This window comes from Botrytis fragariae (genome assembly GCF_013461495.1).
Source record: "Botrytis fragariae strain BVB16 chromosome Unknown tig00000000, whole genome shotgun sequence".
NCBI lineage: Eukaryota > Fungi > Ascomycota > Leotiomycetes > Helotiales > Sclerotiniaceae > Botrytis > Botrytis fragariae.
The window spans coordinates 2,009,186-2,028,211 of NW_023500986.1; the positions used below are offsets into that span (position 1 = coordinate 2,009,186).

The following is a 19,026-nucleotide window of genomic DNA, read 5'->3' on the forward strand; positions in this document are numbered from 1 at the left end:
TAGAAAGCGTTGCAATGTTGCGGATCGGAGCCGTCTACCGCTTCAGATTGAACCATGTACATCAGATGGAGGAGGACAAGAAGTAAAGGTTAGTAGGTCGAGTATGATCTAGACAATAGCATCTGTGAGATGGTTTCATGGCGCTGTTGCTTTGATGTTCGGTATGACGTCTCTTTCATCATGGAAATGGAATCAGGTGAAGAGTTGGTGCTTTGTGAGATGTTCTGGGATAGTGGGTGGAGGAACAATGAGCGCGAGACCTGGATCATGGTAACACTGCGCGTATCTATCTTGAATTGGAATACATATTCAAACACATGGTTAGAAATCCCAGATAAATGCAATGGATGTGCAACATCAAAGACAAGACACCGAAAACAAAGGTTCAACATCCTCCACAAGAAGATACATTCCTTAAGAACATAACATCCAATATACCTACCCACCAATCTCGCGTACAAGTACTCACCTACATGAACATATCCCAAATACATGCACTATAGATATATATATCCAAAAACCGCTACTAACTTTCGGTCATCAAACACCACATCGCGTCGCCCTGGCGCAGTTGGTCGACCACTGCGCTTTAACCACCCGAAAGGGTGGGTGTTGGTGTTTGAGCAGCGACTGTACTATCCCCATATCGAAGGGCATAGCTGCGAAATAAAAATCCCTCCTCAGAGAGGGGTTTTTCCCCCTAGACCGGTTTTTTGCTATTTTGTTTTGTTTTGCTGTTTTGTTGGTGGGTAGTTTCTTGTTTGCAGTGAGAGTGAATGTATTTTTTGGGTAATGTCGTCTGAAGTTGACGAGGGGAGTTGTGGGAGTGAGTGGAGGCGAGTGAAGGTGAGGTCAATTGAAGTCGGGAAAGCCTGAAGCACGCACGGAGAGAGGAATTTGTGAGAGTCGATCGAGGAAGGGATAGAGGACTGCAAATGTCAAGTGAAGTTTGTGATGTATAGCTGGTGTATTGTTCGTTATGTTAATATAATACAGAGAGGTGATTCTATCTTCTCTTTTTTTTCATGCCAAGAGAGTCTCGTCCTTACACATGAATAACTTTTGCATCTTTCCCTTTTCAATACAAACATTTACGCTCACTCACTTCAAACCCATCTAGAATCCCACCGCCTCTCTAACTTCAACCATAGTCTTCTCTGCATTTTCCCTCGCCTTAATACCTCCCTTCCTCGCTACATCCTCTACATACCCTTCATCCCCCAACAGTCTCTCATAATTCTTTCTGATTGGCTCCAATCCTGTGTTCACCGAATTGGCAGTCTCCCGCTTCAAGTCTCCCAAAGTAAACTTCTTTGCCTTGCATTCTTTGGCTATTTGCGCAGGTGTTCGTTTTGGATTTTGGGTATCGAATGATGACCATAGTGTGAGAAGATTAGAAACGCCAGGGCGCTCAGAAGGTGAATAAGAAACCGCGTTTTGGGAGTCAGTCAGAGCGGACGAGATCTTTTTGGTAATGGTGTCGGGTGAGTCAGTCAGGACGATGCGGGAGATAGGGGCGAGGTGCGATTTGGACATTTTTTGGGTGGGGGATTGGAGAGACATTATGCGTTTTGTTGGGGCTGGAGATGTGTTAGTAATAGAAAGAAAACTGATTTCTGAAGGAAGAAATTATATGAAGAGTGATGGTATGAAGAATAGAAATAGACACTTACAAAGGAGGGTCTGAGGTGCAATGAGATGGGGCCCGTATGCATGGTTGAAATTTGTAGCGCATTCACGGGCGAATTCCAGATGCTGGGTTTGATCTTCGCCAACGGGAACGTGGGTTGCTCTTCCATTGTATATTATCAGCTTCGATTTCCAGGCTAAATGACACAAATGTCGAAGAAAATGTGATGGAATGAGTAGATGCCTCCTGTGGTGCATACCTATGAACCAAAATATCCGCAGCTTGCAGGACTGGATACGAAAACAAGCCCAACTTGAGCTTAGATTTATTGCCACCATCTAATGGTGAAGCGTCATCTTCGAGAGATAATTTACTCTGTTGCGTATCAGTGAAAGGGCCAAGTGAAGTATGTAAAAATCTGCGGCAGGGAGACAGAGACAAACCTTCCATTGTGTCATACGAGACAGATATCCCATCGAAGCCGTGCAGCTCAATATCCACATCAATTCCGTGTGCGCTGCAACCTTCAGACATGCAAAAATCAGCTTCATTCACTACCAATCAAACCAAATCCCCGGTTACACCCTGACCTCTCACCACGTTGTCGCTCCCACAATACCGAATAGAAACAACACAGCACCTACAGAACTCTGATAAAACACCGTACTCCTCTCCGGATCCAATCCAATTGCCAAGAGCGTTGCCAAACCCTCCTTCTTCCACCGCTTCAGCTCTTCTCTTTTCTGCGGTATCGTAATCGCATGATAATCCACAATCGAGTAAAACAACTTCGTACTCGATTCCGCTGTATCCTGTAGCCGCACCCAATTTTGTAGTGCCCCAAGATAGTTTCCGAGATGGGGTATTCCAGTGGGCTGAATACCGGAAAATATTACTTTGGACGGGGAGGATTGCTGGGTGCTTTGGTGTCGTTTGGACACATGATTTAGGGGGGCGGCGACTTGCAGAATCCGTGACTTCACATTCTGAAGCGCCTGCCGGGGTGGGTAGCGTTTAAGCATGGTGGGCTTGGGGGGCTTTGGGAGGCGATTGAAAAAGGAGGGGTAGCTGCACGCGAGATGCGAATGGGATGATCTGCCGTGAAATTTGATTTTATAGGGCACGTGACTAATCTCGATTTCAATATGCAATTTTGGAACGAATAAACTTTCATATTAGTGGTGAATTCTGATGCGGAATGACATTTCCTCGATAAAACCCATTGGTGCTAGTGTCTTGATTCATTTACTTCTACATATACATATCATACATCAAGACCTGACCCAACCTCCACAATTCATGTGTGGCCATTTGTATTCCCTTTTGATATCTATTTTTCATTCGTCAAATCCTTGTTGGATGTTTTCATGACTTTCGAGCAAGCCCACTTCATGGCTCGACCCTCATACCAGGGGCGCTACCTCCCGCAGCCGCCTTGAAGCTCTCCCTATTCAAAATCTCCATAACCTTATCCGCAGTCTTAGTACTCTGTCCTCTACCAAACAACTCCCACTGTGGCTCCATAACTTCCTTCATCTCCTCCATACTAGCATCCATAGCTTTACCCACGCCTATTCACGCATATATTAGTAACATCCCCACCCAAAGCAAGAAGGAACTCACCAATCTTATTATACTCCCAAACATTCGCCTTCATTCCTATCCCATAGTACGCATGTTTCCTTAAAAAGGCCAACCACAGGCTCACGGTCTCTGGGTGTCCATCCTTGATCTGAATCAACCTCCTTAACGTTTTTCTCTCAAAATTCTCTTGACTCTTCTTATGAACGAAATGCGATCTCGGTACAGTCCATCTCTCTATCATTCTAGGCAGCGGCACAGGTCCATATGCAGGTAATTTGAGATAATATGCAGCGCGGAGAGCGAAGTCGGAAAAGAACTCTAGGTTACGAATACTGTAAGATCGGAGTTGGAGATCGCATGAGGGGACTCCATATTTGGCTTCGCGGCGGAGGGGCTTGAGGTAGATTGCTTGAACGTTACGGGGGTAACGGACATTGAAGATATCTTCGTCGGAGGGTTCCTCGGCGGCAGGCTCTGCTGTGGATGGAGTTCTGTCGACTGGTTAGATAGTGCCAATCTATGAGAATATCGAGGTAAATACATCGAGGCTGTTCCTGCAGAAGCAGGTTCTGGTGCATCACTGGAAGATCGTTAGTCTTCAAGCTCCAATAGTTGAATTGAAAGTGCGTACGGTTTATTCGATGCATATCTAACAGACTGTGATGTGAATGGTGCAACCGCACATTGTGGTGTTTTGAAGGCATTCGAGAAGACTGGTTTTGCCTGCGAATATTGTCAATTGTGTTCCTTCCTTGCGCAGTAAAGTGTTTCATTGACATACCGATGCTCCCAGCCTACTGACTGTGCGCCATGGTATGCGCGTGAAAATTGGAGTAGCCATGCCTGGCTCAAAGTTATGAGAAATGTTAAATTGTACTTTTTGGGTAGAGTTCTATGATATCGAATAATTTGAGGTTCGGATATCTAAAGCCGATGTTTATCCGAGAGGCACTTTCAGGTTCAACCATCTTCATGTTCATTCACTATTTTCAGGGCATTGTTCTCATCTGAAGAATGGAATACAATAGGTCTTGCAATCATATACATGTCTAGATACTACCAATAGTAATTGATTTAGAGGAAAGTTATAGGCATCTTCTAATCAAGCTTGCCAACACCCAAAATTACTCCTGTCAATTGAGCTCACCGGGAGCAAATTCCAAGCTCACCGGGGGCCAGCACCATGAAATTACAACGTTAACAGGTGAAATCACCGCTCAACTCATTTGACCTTGAGAGTTCGGATGGCCGAGAGGCAACAGAAAATAAGTAATTCAGTGGGTTATAGGCGCTTCTTACAAGTAAACTGTCTGGGGAATTTTGACCCTCGAGTTACGTTTATTTCGAGAGTCTGCATCATACCTTCTAATCGACGCCTAAGCTAAGTGGCAAATGGGCATCCCTTAATACATTTTCAGTTTGATTATATATTCTATGTAAGCTTTATAGATCAGATTAGACGGTGAGAATATGGCGTCCAAGTAGTTGGACAAGTAAAGTATCAGTGTGTTTACGAAACCTACATCAACTGCTCTGGTGTTGGAAGGATCGAAAGAAATTCTTCAGACATGATGCTGACGGTGACACCTCACTGCTAGTGCACAAGGTGATTGACACGCTTCTTCATAAATCTCTGAACGATATTTTTAGCATTGCACCGGCTGGTGTAGAGCATTAAGCAAAGACTTGACAGAGATTCCTCGATTATGGATTACCCCACAACGCTTTCCTTAGTTATCTTTCATTTACTACTAACGTGCCTCTTTCTTCCTCCAGGAAATCTCTGTCAATATCTGATTCATTGAACTGCAACATTTCTCGAATTTCTTGTTTGAAATTGTAAGGATGTTGGCGTCGATAAACACGCCTCGTTTCCAGATATCTGAAGTAGGTGGATGATGGACATCCGGGAGGAGCTAATCTTAAAAGTATATTGAGGGTGTCCGTTCACGTCATTGAAATTTCTGGGCTTGGGCTGTCGTTCGACGATCTGCCCCTTGAACGTTTACCCACTCCACTGTGAATAAGAAGAGCCCGATATCAGATTTCATCTTAACGCTGATTCCATATGTGTATCTTCCTAGTTCGGCAAATATATGTGAGTCGAGCTCCCTTCATGTACAGAGCTTATTAAGCCTCACCACAGCGTCTAGCTAGAGCTGAGACTGTGTCAGTCGTTACGCGGAATGTGAGTAATATATAGACTTTATTGCGTACACTTTCACAGCCAAATATATGCTACAATGACTAAAAGTTAGTGGCCTTCGCATTTCAGATGTACCTGCGTGTTTTTGCTGAGTGGATAGAGTCTTTCTTATACTTTACGAGAGAGCATCGATCTTCCTTCCTCATTGTTGTCGCTTTCTGTTTTAGAAAGCGGAGCAGTTATAAAGATCACAAACCACAGCTCGCCTCGAAAAGATATTACTCACCTGCCTTCCCAATGATAATCTCCATAATATGTAAAGTTGAGTTCAAGATATCTTGGTGTAGGCCCCAGCATAAACCTCTCTCAAGGTTCTAATGTATCGCTCTTCTCTATTTGAACTATTCAACATCATTTCCAAAAGGTATAACACCCTCTCCGTATTCCATATTCCTAGGTGATAGACACGAAGCAGATTGGCCTTCCACACTTTTAGAAAAACGATATGATTCCCTGCATCATCACTAAGACATAAACTGAGTACTCGACAAGAAATCTACAAACAAAATTCACAAGCTCTCCCTCCACTCCTGACATAAAAGAGAAAAAAACCCATGAATGCCAGCAAGAAACCTAATAATCCCCTTACAAAACGAAAAAGGCCCCGTGTCCCGCCAAACCCAACATACAAAAGGAAGTGAGATTCTCAACCACGGACAAAAAATCAGCAGTAGCTATACAAACTCCCTTCAAACCCTCCTCTGCATACCAGCAAGCCAAGCGAGTGAACAACAACATCGTCATAAAGTTCAAGTGGAGAAAGAATAACGGTAACATCATCCGCAAGAAAGCTCCCGACGGGAGTGTGGTGAGAGAATGATCATAATAGAATGAATTAGGTACAGAATGACAGCTAACTTTGAAAGGTGGAGTAAGACTTCGGTTCGGTCTCGGAAAGCCAACGTTGGCCTGTTTGATGATACACACTAGACTTGGGCTTGGAGAATCCACAGGCAGCCCCTGGAACAAACAAGGTGCAATGGATATGTTGTCGTACTTTCGACATAGCATCGCGGGGGGCTATTGTAAAGCTTAAGTCGAGAAGTTATTGTCTCGCAGCAGGTCCTCCTAAGGAAGAGAGATTGGCGTTTCAACACCACACTCTTTCTGGAAGTTTGAGGTCTATTCTTTAGTAATTTCTAGTTTGTGGACAGTTTGGGAGGGCGATACAATTTCAAGGACACTGGGTCACGACACTCAGTCACAGATTCATCGAGCAATGGGATTTTGTAATGATAGATAGTTATGATCGAGCTTCATTTATTCATTTCTTTGTTATGTACTCAAGTGTATCTGAAGAATACATGAAGGCATCATGTTCTGTTGCTGCATCTTTATTCTGAAAATGTGAAGATGGCTAGATGGATGACCAAATCAATCGAAAAATAAATGAGAGCGGACTTAGCTTTTGAAGTGCCATGAGCATTCTCGACTCTGCTCACTAAAGAGGAGAAGAACCCATGGGGGTATACTCGTCATTGAAGGATCAACCGCATTGCTTGTTGACCCGCATATACTGCGTGTGAAGCTATGCGGCGGCAAGTCAAAGTTTGATTGTGACCACCTCACTTAGTACAGTACCTACTGAGAATATCTGATGAAATTGTTAGTAACAATTCTTGAAACCAAATCAAACGACCAAGGATATGGATGGTAATATGTTCAGAGTCTAATTATAAAATCCACATGTATTCTTTAAGACAGGGATAACTGTTGACTGTGTTTTTCATCACAACATATGGGGGGATAGGAAATGCTTAGAGAAAAATTTGAACGTACCGATAAAATGATAGCAAAAAGAACTTGCAAGACACAGTCGTCTGTAGCAACGTGGCTAAGACTCTGGTATTCATCAAGATAGCTTGGTATGTGTTTGTGATCGAAGTTGGGAAATTCTTGAATGTGTAGCGCATACAAGGTTCGACATTGAGATCATGTCAGAGGCGTGCCTGTAATTTGTGATCAAGTCTGGAAGGTTGACTTGTCATGATGTCTTCCGACCTCTCAATGCGCTCATCTTCTCTTTCTTAATGCCTTCATCTTCTTGTAATGCTCTTTCTTTCCACTAGCCTTTGCAGCCTGGATATCATTGTACTTATTGCGGAACTTGTGGTTTGCTTTCTCGCCCGCAAGGACTTGTTCGACAAAGGTCTGTTTGCGTTCCTTGTTGGTGAGGCGAGAAGAAAAGAACTCAGTGGGACCTTCGATGACTGTGCCTACTTGAGAGTACTCTGGAACTTCTGCTCTCGCCGAATCCTTTTTGTAAAAACGTTTGGGGTCCAATACGCTTCTGAGTCGGAGGAGTTGAAGGTCGCGCTTGAGCTCAGGAGTGACCACAGTCTTAGGCATGTTGTACCACTTGGCTCCAGCAGTAGCTTGTTTTGCCTATTGATAATAATATTAGCTTCTTGTTCAAAACCAAAAATTGTATCAAAAGACTAGTATAGTGGCTTCTTCTCAGAGTAACTATGAATTGAAGGTCTTCAGCTTGTGCAGGTTGACGCCCAAGACGGGGCCAGGTCCTGCGTCCGTTTATATGGGATAAATTTTCCTCACAGAAGGGCACAGCGCGAGATAAAGTAGATTGGTTTCTTACCTTTGCAGCTTTAGCTTTTGTCACAATTGGATCTTCCACCGTTCGCACACCATTGGCCAGTTTTCTGTCCTTGGCGGGTACAAGTTGAGAGGCATCCACGTGTCCTGTCGATGTGATGTATGGAGTGATTGCAGATGTTGAAGTTTTACCAAGGCTGTAAAGGAGGATACATGTCAGCCAAGCTCAAAATTGAACAAGTCGCAATGTGGGCAAAACTTACTTCGGAAGAGAAAATTTGGTAGAGCTATCATCGCTCACGATGACTTGCTTTGCATTTCTCATCCTCTCCTCAGCATCCTTCAACAATTGCTCAATTTGAACATCAGAAAGATCGTTGTCGGCCATCTTTGATGATGATGGTGATATTAATTGGAATGAAGATGAGAAGGATTGGATGAGCTTTAAGAGAAATAAAATAGTTCTGGTGGATCAAAGTCGCCTAAAATTTATTTCTGCAAACTAAGCTAATCCTAGCTTAGCTATCACGGAGCTTACCAGATGAAAATATCCGTGCTCGTGACTTTGAGTCTTTCAGTAAAGTCGCACAAGCAAAAATCAAGACACACGAAGAAATACTACTGGGAAGTGTCTACAACTCTTAGAGTTCTAGAACTACAACTAGAACTCTCCATGCTTCTTTTCCTGCCGGTAAAATATATAAATCGAATCCTACGTTACTTTATCCATCAGTCGTGCCAATCCCCATGTACCTTTTGCCTCGTCTTGCCTCATAATTTGCCTTACACTCTTGCCTCACTGTTCGCCCTGTTCATATGGTGAGCCAACGCACAAGAGAAAGAAAGAGCTGTCAAAAAACCCTGCATAGATGACATAGTTCTTGTATCATTGAAGTAGTATAATAATATATATCAAAGGAACCATCTAATGAATTCAATTGAACATTTTATCATTCCATAGATGAAGTTTCCATTGAACATATAAAAATTCTTGAGAGCGAGCCGAAGAACAACCCCCAACCGCCAAGCTAATACTGAAATTTCCCCCTCAGCATATTCACTGGTGATTGATTCATCCAATCCCCGCGTCGCCGCTTATTTATCCGTCCACCATCTTAACAATTGGTGCGCCCATCAATCAAGCTCTCACAACCTTATCAACTTCCAACCAATCAAACCCCCAAATTCCATAAACAAGCTACTCCATCCATCGCGGTCGTCGCGCAAGCCAAAGCTCCTCAATTAAAGAGGCATTCAATGTCACTTTGAACCTCTCCAAAATCATTCAAGTCAGCCCATCTGCAGCTAGCCTGCCGTCGCTCACCGTCACCTAGCACCCAGGTAACGAATCTTGAGTCTCGAAGACGAAGACGAAGACGAGTCGACCGTATCCACAATATTTGGCTAACCTTTCTATCTCTCTTCATACACTTCGCGCCAATTAATCTCGGCCGTAGTAAGACAACCGGAGGAAATATTTAAAGACCTCAGAAGCGCGACCTTTCAAGATCTTTACCCACGTACAACCTCAATACGGATCGGGAGAAGCAAGCATAAAAACAAATATGGATCCTCCACCACCCGGCTCGTCCCATGGACAACAGCAGCAGCCATCCGCTTCACAACAACGACCGGCGCAGACGCAACAGCCTGTTTATGATACAAGTCAAGGAGGTCATTATGGTATGTTTGATCTTTCCACTCATTCGTTTCTCAATTTCTCAATTTCTCAGTTTATATCAAGCAAATACTAATTGATTTCGCGCAATAGGTGCCAGTGCCTTGGTATGAATAACCTAGATATGTGCGTTTCGAATTTCACTAATGTTGTAGTAGCTATCTCAGCAAGGCTTTGCGCCTGTTCCAGAATTCTACACAGGAGCGTGGGCAAATGTAAGTTTTGATCATCTAGATACTTGGAAAACGAGAGCTAATTTGATGGCTAGGTAAACCAAGGTCTGCATGGACAATATAAGGACATTCTCACGACCTATTGGCAACAAATCATCAATCATCTTGAGGGTGACACTCATGACTACAAGCTTCATCAACTCCCCCTCGCACGTATCAAGAAAGTCATGAAGGCCGATCCCGAAGTAAAGATGATTTCCGCCGAAGCTCCAATCCTATTCGCCAAGGGGTGTGATATCTTTATCACGGAACTCACTATGAGAGCATGGATCCATGCCGAAGAAAATAAGCGTCGCACCTTGCAACGATCGGATATTGCTTCTGCATTGGCCAAGTCGGACATGTTTGATTTCCTGATTGATATTGTTCCACGTGAAGAAGCCGCAGCTCACGCAAAGAGACCTTCTGGTTCAGGACAAGCTGCACCACAAATTCCCGGTGCTGCTCCCGGTTCAGCACAGCTTCCTCCCCAACAATCCAATATTCCACAACAGCCTGGTCACCCCTCTCACCCACAAGCCATGCCTCAAGATTATTCTCTCGGCGGTCATGGCATTGCTCCAGAACAAGACCCATATCGTCATCAACCAAACATGTATCAACCACAAGTTCCTCCCGGTCAACCTGGCCAGTATGGCGCACAACAGCCAATGTATGGCGAGATGAATGAGATATATGGATACCCAGCCATGCCTCCACCTCAACAAGTTCGTCCCCCATCACCCCTCTAATGCAATTTACCCCTTCCTAACCCTCATCTAACAAAGCCTTAGCAAATGTACCAAGTCCCACATCAACCCCGTCAAGATCCAGTTAATACCGACGCTACGCATCATTATCCACGCCAGGAAGGTGGTGACGGCGATGCTGATGCTGAAGGCGAGCGTGATTATGAGGTAGGATAAGATGATGGAGGTCCATACCTTAGTCGTTGTTGATTGGTGGTCAAGTGTGATGGGACGGCGTTCGGAGGAGATATGATATGATCTTTCAGGTAGTCTAGCTTTGTGTTTTTTTTTGCAGCAAGAACAGGCGCAGGATATGTGAATGTGAATTCCATACAATTTTCCCCAGATACCTACTATGATAATGAATTTGGCGTTGATGTATGATTTTCGGATGGATATCTTAGTGACACGTGCGTTTAATCATAAAAATTGTCCTTGTTGTTCATGGAGAGAGGGGGCGATCGAAATATCCATATATCTATGACTTGTTCATGCCAAACCTTGACGAAAATCCAGCAAGGCGATCTGGCTTCGCCGGGCTCGTAATTGTGTGAGTAAGCCTGTAAACAAAAGTTAGAACATATCCAGAAACACAATCTTTCTGAAAACATCATATCAAAAGCAAGCGGACGTACTTTTCCAAAATTTTAGGCCCGTTCAAAGCATCCACTCTTCCGAACTTCTTATTCCTGGTACTGATATCGAAAAACTCATCCGGATTGTCTGTCTGCATCAAATAAACTGTTTGTTGTAATTCATCCAGATTCTCTTTGAGGATAAGAGCGTTGTCAAGGGAATCGACAAATTCGGAGAGGTAGGCTACGTCTTTTGCGAGGGCGGCGACGCCGTGAGGATTAATCTTTTTGACTTCGGGGGAAAGGGGAATAGCCTAGTGGGTGATTAGTTGTTGTGAATTAGGAGATGGTCAGGGTCAAGCTTACCAGGATCATGTTTGCGGCGTGGGAGAGAGCATCGAAGTAAATGAGTTCTTTGATCTCGCGGGGCAGGGTAAGGAGAGTGGAGCTCATGATGTTGGAAAGATAGGTTGTGAGGGTTTGCATGTAGTTACTGGGCTCGGATACTAGAGAAGGTGCCATCCTAGAGGGGGTGAATTGTCAGTCAAATTTGGGAGAGAAGATAATGAACCGAAAATTCTTACCAATCATAATCTGCCGTCTCGACCAGATCGTCTATCTTGGAGTTGACTACTTCGAAAATGCGCTTTTCCGCGTCCTTCTTACTGCTCGAGAACTTCTCTGTGGCAGCAAGAACAATTGGTCCACCAGCTGATGTCGATGATCGTGCGGCTAAGAGAAGTTGTTCTAATTCTTGACTCGCTGATTCGAAGTACTCAAGATTTATGAGGATTTGGACAATCTGCCCCAGGTACTGGGTACTCAGCTTTTCCACGAGCGGGTCACAGATATCCTCGGACAGAAGCTCATCTATCGACTGGAGAAGGACGAAATTAGTCTGGATAGGAGCAGCAAAGCAGAACCAGTCATGCGTACCTTCTTAAGTGTCTCATCAATAATATTTGGCTGTTGAAAGTGATCATCCATTATGAAGTAAAATCGGTTCAAGAAATTCCTGATATCTATACAACACATCGGGTACATCTGGGAGAATGGTAATACACCAGGGAATCTAACAATCGTCAGAATGATAAAAGCAGATGACAATTCTTTTGACTTACGTGTACTCTTCTTTTGGTTTGTCCGGAACATACCAACTGACTTGAATGATTTTGTCAAAGTCTTCTTCGCTATTGACAGGCATAGGCATGTATTCATCCGTAGACACAATCTGGTAACGGTCAGCCCCGTATCCACTAGAACTTCGGAGAAGCTACTGACCTGTTGAAAGTCTGTACTGAATTTCCGTTTTAACAAATCAGCATATCTGTAGAAAAGCTTAAGCACATAAGCATCTAAGATGGCCACTGAATATCCCCAACCCTAAGGCCTAAGATTAGCATTTTTGACCATTTACATCGTGCTTTGTAACCTTACCTCCATTGTCTGGATGAATAATGCGATCACATTTTTGGTTTGCAGAATAACATCCGGGTTATCGAACTCATCCAAAGCTTTGGATACTGCGTTGATGGCGGCATGGCACATCGAGTCCCACAACTCATCGACCTAGAGAGTATTAGCCAATCGACATTTCCTCAACGAACAAAGTTTGGCCTACATCAACTGGGGAACGCAAATTATGGACTTTCCGCATAGTAGCCTTTTCTATTATAGCAAAGCCAGCAATACCTTCCAACAAGGCACTTAAGAAATGTTCGCTCTCTTCATCGGTTAAGTTCACGGAGCTGGGCAGCAACAAATCTTTCTGCTGCCTTCTTGTGGCAGCATATTCGCTTTTGAACTTCTCAATCTGACCGAGTGCCTCGTGAATATGTAAACACTCAAATAAGGGGTCGAAATCAACTTGGAGCTCCTCATTATTCAACACGTCAAATTCCTCACTTTCATCATAGACCAGCTCGATGGCTGAGTTTAGTTTGAAGTTTCGAAGATACGGATTTGCCTCCATGCGCTCCTTCTGCCTGCTCCTTCGAATATTTGTATGATAGAATGCCACTTCCCCTAAGAACTGAGACGTCTCACGAATGCGATAAAGCCAGGTATTCAAATCACTCATTACTGCTTCTGAGATAGCTTTCTGAGAGGAGGGAATCGACTTTTGAATTATTTCTGCGAGGGTATGCTGGGTAGCATATTTGTTCTGAATTGTTGGAATCAAATGCTCGTTCTGTAAATCGTCCAGCGCCTTCAGAGCCGCATAGTATTTCTTCTTCCGTATCAAATCATGTGCTTGATTGACGGCATGCAAAACTTTCAAGGATTCCTTTAACGCCTCAGAAGCTTCCGCAATATTCTGACGAACAGATCTTGTGTCCACCAATGCCTCCTTTTGTGCAGCTAGTTTTTCTGTGCTCGCCTGAATGGATTGATTGAGCTTTAGGATTTCGGATGTAAGTTGGGAGGTCCCTTCTCGAACTTGTTGGAGCTGATTGACGGATGCTAGGAATTCTTCGTGTTTTGTCAAACCAATCCGTTCAATGTCAGCCTCGCGATCGTCCGCATATTGTGATAGACTTCGTATAAGTCCAGGAGTTCTATTGGATAGGGTAGCGTCCTTTAGGGCGGGTATCAATTGATCCAGATAGTCGGCATCAGAGGAAGACAGTATAATCTGTTTCCGTGGGTCAGTTATGGGAGTAGTATAGATATTGTGACAAGGCATACCTGTTGAACAGCTTGCCTGTAATCATCATATTGCACAGTTTTTCGAGGCGGCATACTGAAGAACTTGGGTTTCAAGCTTATGACGACAATCTAGACCATGAAAGGCTCCAGTTTGGACCATAAAATATCAATGGAGAACTACTCGTAATATAATATTCTCCTCCCTTGTGGTTTCCTGTTGATGTTCGAGGGCCAGGCTGAAGGCGGATCGGATTAACCTTGGGCCTAGGTCAAGCTCGGACTCACTACTACCTAAGCTTAAGATATAACGCTTTTTTGATAGAATGAGATGGCAAACCTGCTCTTGATAACAACCGTCTGAGTCTTTGTGGTGTTGAAAGTAATCTCTTGTGCCCCTCAATAAAGCCTCATAAAGTGTATGTATGGTATGATGATAATTTCAAGAGATTCTTCGAGAACATCAAAGATGCAGATATATTATTAGACAGAGAAATGGGAGTTCGAGACAGCTGTTAAAGAGAGATATGGAATTGAATGACTTTGCTCAAGTTGCGATGTACTTGTGCACACCAAGTATACATCAGAGTCTAAGTCCTTCTGATGATTGCTCGATCCATTGCCGAAGATGTGCCAGCTTCAACTATTTTCAAATCATCAGAGCCGCCGAACAGCATGATATTGCTCTTCCCTTGTTTCCTTTCACGCCTTTAATATACCCCTATGAGTATAGAAATAATGGTTAGAGGGTTCCAATCATCACTTCCTTAGGCTATGTATCAGATCTATTGAGGGTGATGATCTTGGATGAAGTATCAAATTGTCTCGAGATTCGCTAGCGCTCAGCAACCCCGGACCTTCTTGATGAAGAGGAAAGAACGAAGGGGGAATCTTCATGAAAGACGATCGTCGATGAAGCAAGAGACTTGACCGTCAGGGTACTCTTTTCTTTTACACCTGTGGCCCTACTGGATCTAGGTATAAAGATTACCCCAGTTCTACATTTGGGTAGGCTCAATCTATGAGATACATTGCAGCTAAAATAAAGTAAATTGGTGTCGCCACTCAAAGCCAGATATCCAAGCCAACCAGCTGTAGCGAATGGAAGGAGTATTGCTGAGTAAGAATCAAGATCAAGGGGACTCCAATTGACTACCTGGTAATTCATGTAGATATCTACATAGTACTAGGTAGGTACCTTGCCGTGTCCTTTCCGTCGTGGCCTTGATTACTGCCTCGGCGGAGTTATGGTCAATTAAGGGGAGGCACGGAGAAAGTGAGGAATTCAACTCTTATCATTTCAGGAATCGCTTATACTTCACATAAATAAAAGACAGCGAGATCATGATGGCAGAAATGAGACACATGGAGAGTACAACGACTCCCAGTAGACAGTCAATTATGGATTCTGGATGTTCTCGTTGGTATATATGCTTAAGAGAAATAACAAACATGTCTGACTCCTATGATGTACCTAAATTTGATGCTCATGGTGTTTTTCGGCTTCTCTCCCGAAATCGGTCCATGGTTCTTTCCCGTCTTGCTCATGCTTTCCTAACTTTTCAAGGTGAATACTTAATAACTCCCCCCCTCGCATCCATCTGGAGGTAATCCACTTTTTATCAACATCCTGCTTCTTCTCGAAGGCTCTTTCTTATATCATACCAACCTTGATGAAATTCACTGACATTTCTTTGGCGTTCCTCAGACTCTTCCCGCTTGCAGTCTTCAATGCACTGTCTTTGATGATCTGAAATCCCTCCATCTCCTCTACTTTTGTTCTTTGACACACACACGGAACTGTTGGTTTGTTCGTTCAATCTATAATCCTTCAATCTTCAAGCATCTCAACGATTGTTATCAATTGGTGATTTTCATATCATCAATTGGGCAATAATCTCTGATCTACAATCGTTTTGAACCCATAGACTGCCTTTTCCAATAACTTACACAATTGTCACGTCCCTGGGGCATTCATTTTTGACACCTCTTCTTCTTGCCTTTGAGTCAAGAACTTTGTGCCTAAGCATGTCGTCATTCAATCGTTCATACGGTCAATCGCCACCTTCTCCGGTGTCCAATGGCGCTTTTGAGTCCATCCAAGGAACTCCCAACACTGCCATCACTGCCATCTCTCCAGAAGATGCCAGAGTACCCAAGCAGTCGGCAACAGACTCTCGTGCATCTTCTGTCACTACAACTGTTAATCAACATGATCCTTTTGTAACGACTGGGACCACCACAAGCAGGGCTTCGGCTCAACTTTCTGCGACCGCTTCTGCATTCCAACCCTTGCACCTCTATGGGCCTGCAGTTGGTGCGCCAATTACGGGAAACCTTATCGCCAACGGATCTGGATCTACTACTCTTATTCCAGGTACAATTCAGTACTTGGACAACGTGGTAGCTTCTCAATCACCAGTTCGTGAGTCTGAGGTTACCAGCTATGGTGTAAGTTCGATTTATCTTTGCTCACCCTGTTATTAGTTGCTAACAGTTCATAGAAATTCAGCACGGATACTGGCGCCACTCGTTGCATCAGAGTTACGGATATCTACCAAAAGGCAGATGTCAATAGTTGTGTTCAATACTCTTTCGAGGTATGTCTTTACCTTATCATTAGCTTGTTCATCGTGTCTCTTTCTAACAGATTTCCATATAGAAATTAAACAAGGCTGGAGTCATCATCACTGGCGGAAAGAGAATCGAAGTAACAAAAAACAATGTCGTCTACATTAGGATGTCCAACATTTATGAGGCAGCCAAAGTTTATACTGCAATCAAGATCGATCATGTCGATTGCGCAGTGGAATACATCAAGGTTCGTCGAAATCTTCACTTCTCATCCAACAAAAACTAATGTTCCGACAGGCCAATGACTTTGGTGGTGTTCGTGTAATCCTTCCCTCTTCATGCAAACAGGAGCTAACATTTCCCCAGGCTATCAGTCCCCAATCAAGAACCGTGTACTCTGCTCACGAGGGTCAAGTGATGCTAACAGCAACATATCCGCCACACACCAACATTGATAAAAAAGTCTTTGAGGAGAGTCTCCGTGACTTGTTGTCCGTTGAAGGAGAACTATATGCATGGCAAAAATTTCTTGCAACAGAAGCAGGCACCTTCCGACTATGTGCAGAGTTTGTTGATTCCGCAATGGTGGCTCGCGCAATTGAACGCTGCAACAACAAGCTCATTGGTGTATGTATCGTCTCTCCTTTTTCACCTGATTGGACATCACTGACTTTTTGCACAGAACATTCTTGTCAAGTGTGAGATGCACACACCTGATGTTGCAAAGAATCGTGGCACCTCGCGTAACAATTTGGCACAGGCTATAACTCCTACACGTCGCTCAGCTCCACAAGCTGACATTAGTGATGTACTTGGACACATGTCACTTCAGGCCCCCCAAACTCCTGGATTTCCTAACAATGCTGCAATGTTTAACTCTGGTAGCCCAAATCCTCAAGGTATTCAATATATGACCACAAATCATTATGGAATGCTACCATCGACCACAGTTCCATACGTCATGAGTGGTATGGGCGGCATGTACACCGGCCAACCTCTAGCCTTTCAGACAGGTTTTCCTGCTGCACTTGCAACAAATCGACCCTCGCAGGTTATGGAGCCTTATGAATCTTTTGCTCCACAGGCATACTCGCCACACATGTACGCTAGTCACCTTGCTCAACAAGGTGTCCAGCGCTACCCAACCAGTCCACAGGCTTATAGTAACAACTTTGGTTACATGAGTCCTCAGACTCCTAACTCTCGTGAAGTAGCCCGCAGTGGTAATCGTCGCCAGCTTCCCGTCGCTCGCACACCCCAGGGACAACTTCGAGGACGCGGAACATCTAATCCTGCTGCCAGTCATCACAATCATGTCGATATCAACAAGATAAATGCTGGCCTTGATGTCAGAACTACTGTAAGTGTGCAATCGCCCCCCCCCCCCCCCCCCCCCCCCCCCCTAAGCCTGCTCCTTTCTAACCTTCTTCTTAGGTGATGTTGAGAAACATCCCAAACAAGGTCGATCAAGCCATGTTAAAGAGCATCGTCGATGAGTCCAGCTTCGGAAGATATGATTTCATGTACCTTCGAATTGACTTCTCGAACGACTGCAATGTCGGCTACGCTTTCATCAATTTTGTTGATCCTATGGACATCATCGAGTTCGTCCTTGCTCGCTCAAACCAAAAGTGGCACCGATTCAAGAGTGATAAAGTTGCAGAAGTCTCTTATGCAACCATCCAAGGCAGAGACTGCTTGATTCAAAAGTTTCGCAACTCTTCTGTTATGCTCGAGCCTCCCCACTACAGACCAAAGGTAGTTCTATCAAGAATTGATATTGTCCTATACATAACTGACAAATTGACGTAGCTCTTCCTAACTCACTCCGACGGAGCTAATGTTGCCGGTTTGGAAGATGAATTTCCTCCATCTGACAATGCTTCCAAGCTCAAGCGAAGCTGCGAGAATGCGGAACATGTTGGTAAGTTATCATCTAATCGTCTTTCAAATTAGCACTTTTGCTAAGACTTTGAAGGGCTTTTTGCGCCTAGTGCTGGCCAATATCTACGTGATGAGCAACGTCGCCGCCGTTCTCAGTACGACCGAGGTACAAGCCTTGCAGAACGTGAGGAGTATGGCTTTGATGATGACGAGGATGATCTTCATCGCAGCCCTTGTGCTCAGGGCTTCTCACCACACTGTAAGATGGCATTCCTTTACTTCCCTATTCAAAGTAGTTTATCCAGTATTTTGGTTACTAATATTCCCTAGATTGAGTAGCTGGACTTTGACCATCCCTTCAAAAGTCATCCATACGATCTGATGTCAATTTCATGCTACCCACTTTGGTTCCTGCCGGCTAGCTATAATCTTGTCAGATACCATCTTTTTCTGGTCTGTTGATTTGCACCAATTTTAACTCACTTGGGGAAGTTTGGGTCAGCCACACGACAAGCCTTATATGGTTTACATTTTGAAGCAGATTGGACGAACCATCTAGTTGACTGTTTCTATTTCTCTTCTTTACACGGAAAAGTTTATCATATTGCTACATATGAACTTGTTTCTTGCGACACCAGAACTCTTTGCTTAAATGAAATACTTTGGCGGTCACATTTGTGGTGGCTTCATGGCCCCGATTTTGAGCCTAGGTACAACTAGCTTTTGACAATAAAA

At 44.0% G+C, this 19,026-nt stretch overlaps 5 protein-coding genes across 5 annotated transcripts; 2 read left to right on the plus strand and 3 right to left on the minus strand.

The window, feature by feature from the left end:
• Positions 1-1,116: 1,116 nt before the first annotated feature.
• Bfra_006842 (putative ribosomal protein s10p s20e protein) lies at positions 1,117-4,182 on the minus strand (the record flags this gene model as incomplete). The annotated part of the gene is made up of 10 exons (XM_037337213.1): positions 1,117-1,580; positions 1,674-1,792; positions 1,890-2,154; positions 2,275-2,625; positions 3,040-3,201; positions 3,254-3,705; positions 3,756-3,794; positions 3,846-3,937; positions 3,996-4,090; positions 4,167-4,182. The coding sequence occupies 10 exons, from the start codon at positions 4,180-4,182 to the stop codon at positions 1,117-1,119; spliced, it is 2,055 nt and encodes a 684-aa protein (XP_037198579.1).
• A 3,251-nt stretch (positions 4,183-7,433) lies between these two features.
• Bfra_006843 (putative rrna-processing protein fcf2 protein) lies at positions 7,434-8,361 on the minus strand (the record flags this gene model as incomplete). Its single annotated transcript, XM_037337214.1, has 3 exons — positions 7,434-7,805; positions 8,017-8,170; positions 8,237-8,361. 3 exons carry the CDS (start codon positions 8,359-8,361, stop codon positions 7,434-7,436), a joined length of 651 nt encoding a protein of 216 aa, XP_037198580.1.
• A 1,177-nt stretch (positions 8,362-9,538) lies between these two features.
• Positions 9,539-10,789, plus strand: Bfra_006844 (putative ccaat-binding factor complex subunit protein; the record flags this gene model as incomplete). Its single annotated transcript, XM_037337215.1, has 5 exons — positions 9,539-9,656; positions 9,745-9,758; positions 9,810-9,866; positions 9,920-10,591; positions 10,658-10,789. The coding sequence occupies 5 exons, from the start codon at positions 9,539-9,541 to the stop codon at positions 10,787-10,789; spliced, it is 993 nt and encodes a 330-aa protein (XP_037198581.1).
• A 301-nt stretch (positions 10,790-11,090) lies between these two features.
• Bfra_006845 (putative exocyst complex component sec15 protein) lies at positions 11,091-13,929 on the minus strand (the record flags this gene model as incomplete). The annotated part of the gene is made up of 10 exons (XM_037337216.1): positions 11,091-11,172; positions 11,248-11,501; positions 11,554-11,710; positions 11,772-12,064; positions 12,124-12,259; positions 12,309-12,418; positions 12,469-12,570; positions 12,625-12,756; positions 12,809-13,822; positions 13,876-13,929. 10 exons carry the CDS (start codon positions 13,927-13,929, stop codon positions 11,091-11,093), a joined length of 2,334 nt encoding a protein of 777 aa, XP_037198582.1.
• A 1,932-nt stretch (positions 13,930-15,861) lies between these two features.
• Bfra_006846 (putative rna recognition domain-containing protein 2 protein) lies at positions 15,862-18,626 on the plus strand (the record flags this gene model as incomplete). The annotated part of the gene is made up of 10 exons (XM_037337217.1): positions 15,862-16,284; positions 16,338-16,433; positions 16,496-16,654; positions 16,705-16,722; positions 16,774-17,034; positions 17,090-17,767; positions 17,842-18,165; positions 18,220-18,331; positions 18,386-18,550; positions 18,622-18,626. 10 exons carry the CDS (start codon positions 15,862-15,864, stop codon positions 18,624-18,626), a joined length of 2,241 nt encoding a protein of 746 aa, XP_037198583.1.
• Between the last annotated feature and the right edge of the window lie 400 nt (positions 18,627-19,026).